General features: G+C 45.5%; 2 protein-coding genes across 3 annotated transcripts in view; both read left to right on the forward strand.

The window, feature by feature from the left end:
• Positions 1–4,667: 4,667 nt before the first annotated feature.
• On the forward strand, positions 4,668–6,703 carry gh1 (growth hormone 1). Its single transcript, XM_053338121.1, has 6 exons — positions 4,668–4,677; positions 5,210–5,343; positions 5,481–5,597; positions 6,165–6,311; positions 6,442–6,558; positions 6,641–6,703. Exons 1-6 carry the CDS (start codon positions 4,668–4,670, stop codon positions 6,701–6,703), a joined length of 588 nt encoding a protein of 195 aa, XP_053194096.1.
• Positions 6,704–8,061: 1,358 nt separating this feature from the next.
• cdc27 (cell division cycle 27) overlaps positions 8,062–10,088 on the forward strand; it is a 20,267-nt gene continuing 18,240 nt past the window's right edge. For both annotated transcript variants that reach the window (XM_053338114.1, XM_053338115.1), the window contains exon 1: positions 8,062–8,182. In XM_053338114.1, coding sequence (XP_053194089.1) covers positions 8,156–8,182 — 27 coding nt within the window. In that variant the 5' untranslated portion in view covers positions 8,062–8,155. The remainder of the gene's footprint in view (positions 8,183–10,088) is intronic.

A 10,088-nucleotide genomic window follows, 5' to 3' on the forward strand; every position in this document is an offset into this window, starting at 1 on the left:
TCTTCTTATACAATGCTTTTATCACCGGTATGATTCTAGTAGTACAAATGTAGTTTTTGTGTGTAAAGTCACTACAGTGAACACGACATGGCTGCACATACACTCTGCCTCCAGTCACCACCTGCAGATTAATGAAGATTAATGAAGATTAATGAAGATTAATGAAGATTAATGAATGCAGTGTTTATTGTGGAGTCTGAGTCTGTGGTGTAAAAACTGTTTCTAACTGGTTAACTGGGAACTGGCTGCAGAACGTAGCTGGACAAGTGTTGCTGTAATAATAACTGTAAATAAAGTTATTATGAGCATTATTATTATTATTATGATGTCTGATTGTACGGACGCTCACTAAAGCTGTTCCATATTTCACTTCAAGACATCTGAAAACTCTGTTCAGGCTGCTGAGGGACGAGTGGGGGGGGGGGGGGGGTATTCTTGTTTTCTGATTGGTCCAGTGAAAACAACATGTACATCAATATACACGAATACTTTGCATTGACTGTTTCTGGTTGAATGTGGGCTACAGAGGTCTGATATGAGTCTGATATGAGGCTGATATGAGGCTGATATGAGGCTGATATGAGGCTCATATGAGACTGATATGAGACTGATATGAGGCTGATATGAGACTGATATGAGGCTGATATGAGGCTGATATGAGACTGATATGAGGCTGATATGAGGCTGATATGAGACTGATATGAGGCTGATATGAGACTGATATGAGACTGATATGAGGCTGATATGAGGCTCATATGAGACTGATATGAGGCTGATATGAGACTGATATGAGACTGATATGAGGCTGATATGAGGCTCATATGAGACTGATATGAGACTGATATGAGGCTGATATGAGACTGATATGAGGCTGATATGACGCTCATATGAGACTGATATGAGGCTGATATGAGGCTGATATGAGGCTGATATGAGGCTGATATGAGTCTGATATGAGGCTGATATGAGACTGATATGAGGCCGATATGAGGCTGATATGAGGCTGATATGAGGCTGATATGAGGCTGATATGAGTCTGACATGAGGCTGATATGAGGCTGATATGAGTCTGATATGAGGCTGATATGAGGCTGATATGAGACTGATATGAGGCTGATATGAGGCTGATATGAGGCTGATATGAGACTGATATGAGGCTGATATGAGACTGATATGAGACTGATATGAGGCTGATATGAGGCTGATATGAGTCTGACATGAGGCTGATATGAGGCTGATATGAGGCTGATATGAGGCTGATATGAGACTGATATGAGGCTGATATGAGGCTGATATGAGGCTGATATGAGACTGATATGAGGCTGATATGAGGCTGATATGAGGCTGATATGAGGCTGATATGAGGCTGATATGAGACTGATATGAGGCTGATATGAGCCTGACATGAGGCTGATATGAGGCCGATATGAGGCTGATATGAGGCTGATATGAGGCTGATATGAGTCTGACATGAGGCTGACATGAGGCCGATATGAGACTGATATGAGTCTGACATGAGGCTGATATGAGGCCGATATGAGGCTGATATGAGGCTGATATGAGACTGATATGAGGCTGATATGAGACTGATATGAGACTGAAGTTAGACTGATATGAGGCTGATATGAGGCCGATATGAGACTGATATGAGGCTGATATGAGGCTGATATGAGGCTGATATGAGACTGATATGAGGCTGATATGAGTCTGACATGAGGCTGATATGAGGCCGATATGAGGCTGATATGAGACTGATATGAGGCTGATATGAGGCTGATATGAGGCTGATATGAGGCTGATATGAGGCTGATATGAGGCTGATATGAGACTGATATGAGTCTGATATGAGTCTGATATGAGGCTGATATGAGGCTGATATGAGGCTGATATGAGGCTGATATGAGTCTGATATGAGACTGATATGAGTCTGATATGAGGCTGATATGAGGCTGATATGAGGCTGATATGAGGCTGATATGAGACTGATATGAGGCCGATATGAGGCTGATATGAGTCTGATATGAGACTGATATGAGGCTGATATGAGGCTGATATGAGGCTGATATGAGGCTGATATGAGTCTGATATGAGTCTGATATGAGGCTGATATGAGGCTGATATGAGTCTGATATGAGGCTGATATGAGGCTGATATGAGGCTGATATGAGGCTGATATGAGGCTGATATGAGACTGATATGAGGCTGATATGAGGCTGATATGAGACTGATATGAGGCTGATATGAGGCTGATATGAGGCTGATATGAGTCTGATATGAGGCTGATATGAGACTGATATGAGGCTGATATGAGACTGATATGAGTCTGATATGAGGCTGATATGAGACTGATATGAGGCTGATATGAGGCTGATATGAGACTGATATGAGGCTGATATGAGGCTGATATGAGGCTGATATGAGACTGATATGAGACTGATATGAGACTGATATGAGGCTGATATGAGACTGATATGAGGCTGATAACGGAAGTATACGTGCATTGATGAACACATTGGCAGTATGGATCCGATCAGAAAGCCAATGAGAAGACAGCATGCCACAAAGTCTACTGTCAGATCATTAATGATGGACTGCAGCTCTACTTTGTCTTTCTTTCTTTCTTTCTTTCTTTTTTTCTTTCTTGGTCATTTCTCTTCATGTCTTGTGTATTTTTCTATATTAATCTGAGCAGTGAACCGCTTCATCTGATTGGTGGATGAGTGTCATTGTGACCTGAATGCAAAACCAATAAAGTTTAAATTCAAATTGTCCTGAAAGTGTCTCTTCATCATTCTCCAGACTCCATTGACACCTGTCCCAAAACACCTGTCCCAAACCACCTGTCCCAAACCACCTGTCCCAAACCACCTGTCCCAAACCACCTGTCCCAAACCACCTGTCCCAAACCACCTGTCCCAAACCCAGTCATGAAGGAAGAAAGTTTTGAAACCTGTACCTGACCCTGTGATAGGATGCCACTTAACCAGCTGTTTGTTAACCAGCTGTTAGTTAACCAGCTGACCCTAACCCTGCTTCCTCCTCGTCAACATGTGCAGGTGTTCTCCGTGTTCTCCGTGTTCTCGGTGTCGGTGTCGATGTCATGGAGCCATGAATGTATTCAGCTTCCTGTCATGTAACTGTCAGCTGTTCATTTATTCAGTGGTTCATTTCCTGTCAGGTCTGAATAAACACTCACAGCTGTGTGTCATTCAACATGTTTAAGGTTCTTCACGGTTCCTCAGGAGAACGTCACTCTGTCACATCAGCTGATCATGTTTAAGAACGTTTAGAGACACATGGAGACGTTTAACCCTGTAAGACTGTTGCACAATTACATCATCACTTTTAACAATTAAAGGTCTGCAAATGTTATTTTTCCATAGTTAATGGGTCCTATTATAATTATAATTATTATAATTATAATAAACATCCTAAACCTGTTTGTTAACCAGCTGTTTAGTAGTTAATGGGTCCTTTTACCTTTTACCTTTTATTTGTCCTCACAATGCTTTAGGATAGAAGAAGTTTATATCTGGCCATGAACTCACTCTACCTGTAAACTTCCCGTTCAGCTCATTTCCTTTTATTTGGGTTAGGGTTTGTCTAGAACATGTACATACAAACTGTACGTAGTTATTTTATTCATCGAATGTGACTTCGAGCTGTCTGTGTTGTAATTCTACAGCGTTGGACCAGAGTGGTCGTCAAGCCTCTGCTCCTGACCAGGGTTATTATAGTTCACTAAAACTAAGACCAGCTATAATAACCTCGCTCCTCACACATTACACAAGGACACTCCTCACATCTTCACACACTGATTAAAGGGTCAGGGTCAGGTTTATGGGTTAGGGTCAGGGGTCAGGGTTGGGGTCAGGGTCTGGGTCAGGGTCAGGGTTGGGGTCAGGGTCTGGGTCAGGGTCTGGGGTTGGGGTCAGGGTCAGGGTCTGGGGTTGGGGTCAGGGTTAAATGTTTACTTAGTTTAGCTTCGACCAGAATTAAACACATTTATAGCTTCTAAATGATCCTGAGCCAAAGTAGCACCTTGTAGGGGGGGGGGGCTGTTGCATTGATCAGGGACATGGGAGGGGGGGGGGCTGTTGCATTGATCAGGGACATGGGGGGGGGGGGGGGGCTGTTGCATTGATCAGGGACATGGGGGGGGGGGGGGGGGGTTAGGGTTGTGTGATTATTACTGATGATATAAACTGTTACGGGACTGAGGAAGAAATCAACCCTGCAGATAAAAGTTTGTCTGTTCAGACAAATACAGAAACTCTGCTCCCAACTGGGCCCAACGTGGACTCATGGGGACTCGTGGAGACTCGTGGAGACCTTTAGAGACGTGTCCCTGTCCCGGTGAACCTCGTGGACCTCGTGGACCTCGTGGTCTCAGGTTGTTTATTCATGTTTTGGTTTCAGCAGAAAAACAGTTTCATGTTTCTGTTCATGAATTTAATCATCATGGTTACAGCTATAAAACTAGACCTGAACCAGGACCAGCTCAGACCAGACCCAGGACCAGCTCAGACCTGAACCAGGACCAGCTCAGACCAGACCCAGGACCAGCTCAGACCTGAACCAGGACCAGCTCAGACCAGACCCAGGACCAGCTCAGACCAGACCCAGGACCAGCTCAGACCTGAACCAGAACCAGCCCAGTACCAGTCATGGACCGAGGTGAGACGCACACGAAACATTTTTATTAATTTTATTTTTCATCTAATTTCAATTTTTGAATGATCCTGTCTCACCCACCTGTCTGTCCCACCTGTCTCTCTCTCTCTCCTGTCCCACCTGTCTGTCCCACCTGTCTGTCTCTCCTGTCCCACCTGCCTGTCCCACCTGTCCCACCTGTCTGTCTCTCTCCTGTCCCACCTGTCTCTCTCTCTCCTGTCCCACCTGTCTGTCTCTCCTGTCCCACCTGTCTCTCTCTCTCCTGTCCCACCTGTCTCTCTCTCTCCTGTCCCACCTGTTTCTCTCTCTCCTGTCCCACCTGTCTCTCTCTCTCCTGTCCCACCTGTCTCTCTCTCTCCTGTCCCACCTGTCTGTCTCTCCTGTCCCACCTGTCTGTCCCACCTGTCTGTCTCTCTCCTGTCCCACCTGTCTCTCTCTCTCCTGTCCCACCTGTCTGTCTCTCTCCTGTCCCACCTGTCTCTCTCTCTCCTGTCCCACCTGTCTGTCTCTCCTGTCCCACCTGTCTGTCTCTCAGTGTTCCTCCTGCTGTCCCTCTTGTCTCTGGGTGTGTCCTCTCAGTCGTTCCCAGACAGTCAGCGTTTGTTCTCCATCGCTGTGAGCAGAGTTCAGCATCTCCACATGCTCGCCCAGCGCCTGTTCTCCGAGTTCGTAAGTTCCACCAAAGGTTCTCCATCTTACCCACGTTCTCCATCTCACCCACGTTCTCCATCTTACCCACGTTCTCATGATCACGTTCTCACGTTCTCACGTTATCACGTTCTCACGTTCTCATGTTCTCATGTTAGGAGAGTTCTCTGCAGATGGAGGAGCAGCGTCAGCTCAACAAAATCTTCCTGCAAGATTTCTGTAACTCAGATTACATCATCAGCCCCATCGACAAGCACGAGACCCAGCGCAGCTCTGTGAGTACACACACTACTACACACTAATACACACTACTACACACTACTACACACTGCTACACACAGTACACACTACTACACACTGTACTACACACTACTACACACTGCTACACACTACTACACACTACTACTACTACACACTACTATACACTGCTGTAATAGTGTGTAGTAGTGTGTGGAGTAGTGTATAGTAGTGTGTAGTACAGTGTGTAGTAGTGTGTACTGTGTGTAGCAGTGTGTAGTAGTGTGTAGTAGTGTGTATTAGTGTGTAGTAGTGTGTGGAGTAGTGTGTAGTAGTGTGTATTGTGTGTATTGTGTGTATTGTGTGTAGTAGTGTGTATTGTGTGTATTGTGTGTAGTAGTGTGTATTGTGTGTATTGTGTGTAGTAGTGTGGAGTAGTGTGTAGTAGTGTGTAGTAGTGTGTAGTAGTGGTGTGTAGTAGTGTGTGTAGCAGTGTGTAGTAGTGTGTATTGTGTGTATTGTGTGTAGTAGTGTGTAGTAGTGTATAGTAGTGTGTATTGTGTGTATTGTGTGTAGTAGTGTGTACTGACGGCGGGCCGTTGCAGGTGCTGAAGCTGCTCTCCATCTCGTACCGGCTGGTGGACTCGTGGGAGATCCCGAGTCATTCTCTTCCTGGAGGTTCGGCTCCGAGGAACCAGATCCCCCAAAAACTGTCCGAGCTCAAGACTGGAATCAGCATGTTGATCAGCAGGGTGACACACACACACACACACACACACACATACACACACACACACACACACACACACACACACACACACATCAGTCATATAATCAGCTGAATGTCACATGATGTGAACTGACTTCCTGTGTGTCCAGCAGGCCAATCAGGATGCAGAGCTGTTCTCCGATGGCTCCGCCTTCCAGCTGGCTCCTTTCAACGAATCTCTGAGACGAAGCTACGAGCTGCTAGCATGCTTCAAGAAGGACATGCACAAGGTGATGATGATGATGATGATGATGGTGGTGAAGGTGATGAAGGTGATGTCACTGATGATGTCACTGATGATGTCATTTACAGGTGGAGACGTACCTGACGGTGGCTAAATGTCGGCTCTCTCCAGAAGCCAACTGCACCCTGTAGCCCCGCCTCTCTGATGACGTCATCGTGTCTGATGTAGCCCCGCCTCTCTGATGACGTCATTGTTTCTGCTTTAGCCCCGCCTCCATGTTAGTTAGGTGTGATGTCATCATGACATAAATAGTACAAGCTATGAACAGGAAGTGATGTCATACTGCCCGCCATTCCTGAGCATGTGAAATAAACTGATGTGTTGCATTAAAGCTGCGTCTCTGTAGTTATTATCTGTAGTTTAATATATCGTCAGCCTCATAGCATAATAGTCATTTTTTGGCCAAATTGTGATATGTGCCTAACTTAACTCTCCTACCATCATCCTGTATGTCTGCCTATGTCCTTGGCCAATCACAACACTTATTATAAGCCAATCACACTTCCTGCCTGAGTCATCTCTTTGACTCTTTGGCAGTTATGATTCAAACACAATGGCAGAAAGAATGAGCTGTTCCTGTTTAATGGTGAAACATCAAAATTCCTCACATCACCACGAAGCAACCGGATCCCTAACTAGAAAGTTTTCATCTCCAATGTCTCAAGATGTTTCTGAGTGAATTTGAAGTCGGTCGGATTAAATCCCTAGGACAAGTTCGTTAAAGTACGAGGCGTGGAAAACGCCAAAATCGCGCATATTTTTCAAAATGGCGGACTTCCTGTTGGAGTGACGTCATGGGTCCAAGAGACTTTTTTGTGCGTCTTTACAAGATACATATGTGTACCAAATTTCGTTTGTCTATGTCAATCTGACTTGAGGGGCTCAATTTTTTTTCAATTTTCAATGGGGCGCTATTGTATCCAGTAGGTGGCGCTATGGAGCTGACACAGTATTGATGCATATACGTGTTCAGGACGGGACTCTCTACATGCGTGATTAATTTGGTGAGGCTAACAATATGCAGTTTATTATCTATAGTTTATCTGTAATTTAATATCTGTTTAATATCTGTAGTTTAATATCTGTAGTTTATTATATGTAGTTTATTATCTGTAGTTTAATATCTGTAGTTTATTATCTGTAGTTTATTATATGTAGTTTATTATCTGTAGTTTAATATCTGTAGTTTATTATCTGTAGTTTAATATATGTAGTTTATTATCTGTAGTTTAATATCTGTAGTTTATTATCTGTAGTTTAATATATGTAGTTTATTATCTGTAGTTTAATATCTGTAGTTTAATATCTGTAGTTTATTATATGTAGTTTATTATCTGTAGTTTATATTAATATAACGAGTGAAGCAGTTGCAGTTCTCTCCGTGGCCACCAGGTGGCAGCAGCTTTACATTCATCTCCCGGGCAGCCACTTCGGCTTTTTCCGTCAGCAGTCGTTCAGTTCCGGCCGGGCCCTCGGCGCTCCTCGGTATGTTCCGGCAGAGTTCGGCTGCTAACGGTTGGTGTGTTCAAATCTTCGGCTGCTCCTCCTGAAGAAAGAGCCGAACCGGACAGCGCGAGAGCGGGATGACGGTGCTGCAGGAACCGGTCCAGGTAACAGCTCGGTGCCATCACCGGACAGTGGAGCGTTACCGGAGCCCGGTGACGTTACTGGAACCCGGGACGTTACCGGAGCCCGGGGACGTTACCGGAGCCCGGTGATGGCTCCTCCGTCCCGGCCTCAGGGCTAGGCCCGGCCCGGTGTACCGGCGTTATTAGCACTAACACCGGTTATTAGACCCAGTCATCACGGGGAGCCCGGTCCCGGGAGTAGCCGGACCGGTCAGCACGGTAACTCGGTACCGGTTCGGTTCAGAGGTCAGACTCCCGGTAACACCGACAGTTTACCGAGTTACAGCAGAACCAGCACCGAGCAGCTAACAGGAGAACCGGAGAGCAGCGGCACCGGACAGCTGCAGAGCACTGGGCTCTGCGGGCCGGGGCTCCGGTTATCTGACCGGTGGTGGTTCTGCTGTGACGCGGTCCAACCGTAAAAACGTCCCGGTGCAGAGAAGCTATGATGCTAACAGCTAGCATGCTAGCATCATGCTAACAGCGGTAAACTGACTGAATGCTAACCCTGCTCAGGGATCAGCTGATCACCGGGTTATTGATCAGATAATGGATCGATACCGGGTATTGATCACGGCTGTGACATCACACGTGTGACGTCACAGAGGTTTCAGATGGAGTTTGATATTATTAGCGCTGCTAACAGTTAGCTACTAATGCTAAAAGTTAGCTGCTAACTGTAGCTGCGCGGCTTCAGTCAGCATCAGAGTGAAGCTTCATGTTGGTGATAAATAAACATGATCAGCTTTATTGATCAGCTTCATTGATCAGCTGGTGACAGTGTAGCAGGTTAGCTAGCTGCATGCTAACAGCTGGTTAGCTGCCATGTTTGTTACTGTTAGCATAAACAGCTGTTTATTACCGGAAACACGTCAGACTGCTCACCTCCAGGTCATCTGACGTCACACACAACACGTCATCAATCAGTCCTGCTCAGTAATAATCAAGACAGCCTTAATGATGACGTCATTTATTCTCATTAACCAGATCAGCTGATCACTTAATATAATTATAATCATTCAGTTTGATCAGAAGCTCAAACATGTTTGTGTGACGTCACAGCTCAGCTGCTACTGCTGTGGGTTAGTGACGTCACAGCTCAGCTGCTACTGCTGTGGGTTAGGGTTATAATTATTATTATATATTATATTATAGTATTATATTTATACAGAACCAGTCCTATATCATATATCATGATTATGTTATATATTATATATTATATATTATATATTATATATTATATATTAGGTATTATATATTATATTATATATCAGGTATTATGTGTTATATTATATTATATTTATACAGAATGAGTCTAAAGGTCGGTTTCTTCTCATCCAGTGGTTTTTATTATTTACTAACATTGTAGATTAATACTGAATTATTATGTTTATACACCTCCTGCTCCTCCTGCTCCATCACACCTCCTCCTCCTCCTCCTGCTCCTCCTCCTCCTGCTCCTCCTCCATCACTCTCCTCCTGCTCCTCCTGCTCCATCACACCTCCTCCTCCTCCTCCTGCTCCTCCTCCTCCTGCTCCATCACACCTCCTCCTGCTCCTCCTCCTCCTCCATCACACCTCCTCCTGCTGCTCCTCCTCCTCCATCACACCTCCTCCTGCTGCTCCTCCTCCATCACACCATCCCTCCTCCTCCTGCTCCTGCTCCATCACACCTCCTCCTCCTCCTCCATCACACCTCCTCCTCCTCCTCCTCCTCATCACACCTCCTCCTGCTGCTCCTCCTCCTCCTCCCATCACACCTCCTCCTGCTGCTCCTCCTCCTCCTCCATCACACCTCTTCCTGCTGCTCCTCCTCCTCCTCCATCACACCTCCTCCTGCTGCTCCTCCTCCATCACATCTCCTCCTGCTGCTCCTCCTCCATCACAC

The sequence above is a fragment of the Scomber japonicus genome, chromosome 18, assembly GCF_027409825.1.
Source record: "Scomber japonicus isolate fScoJap1 chromosome 18, fScoJap1.pri, whole genome shotgun sequence".
Classification (NCBI taxonomy): domain Eukaryota; kingdom Metazoa; phylum Chordata; class Actinopteri; order Scombriformes; family Scombridae; genus Scomber; species Scomber japonicus.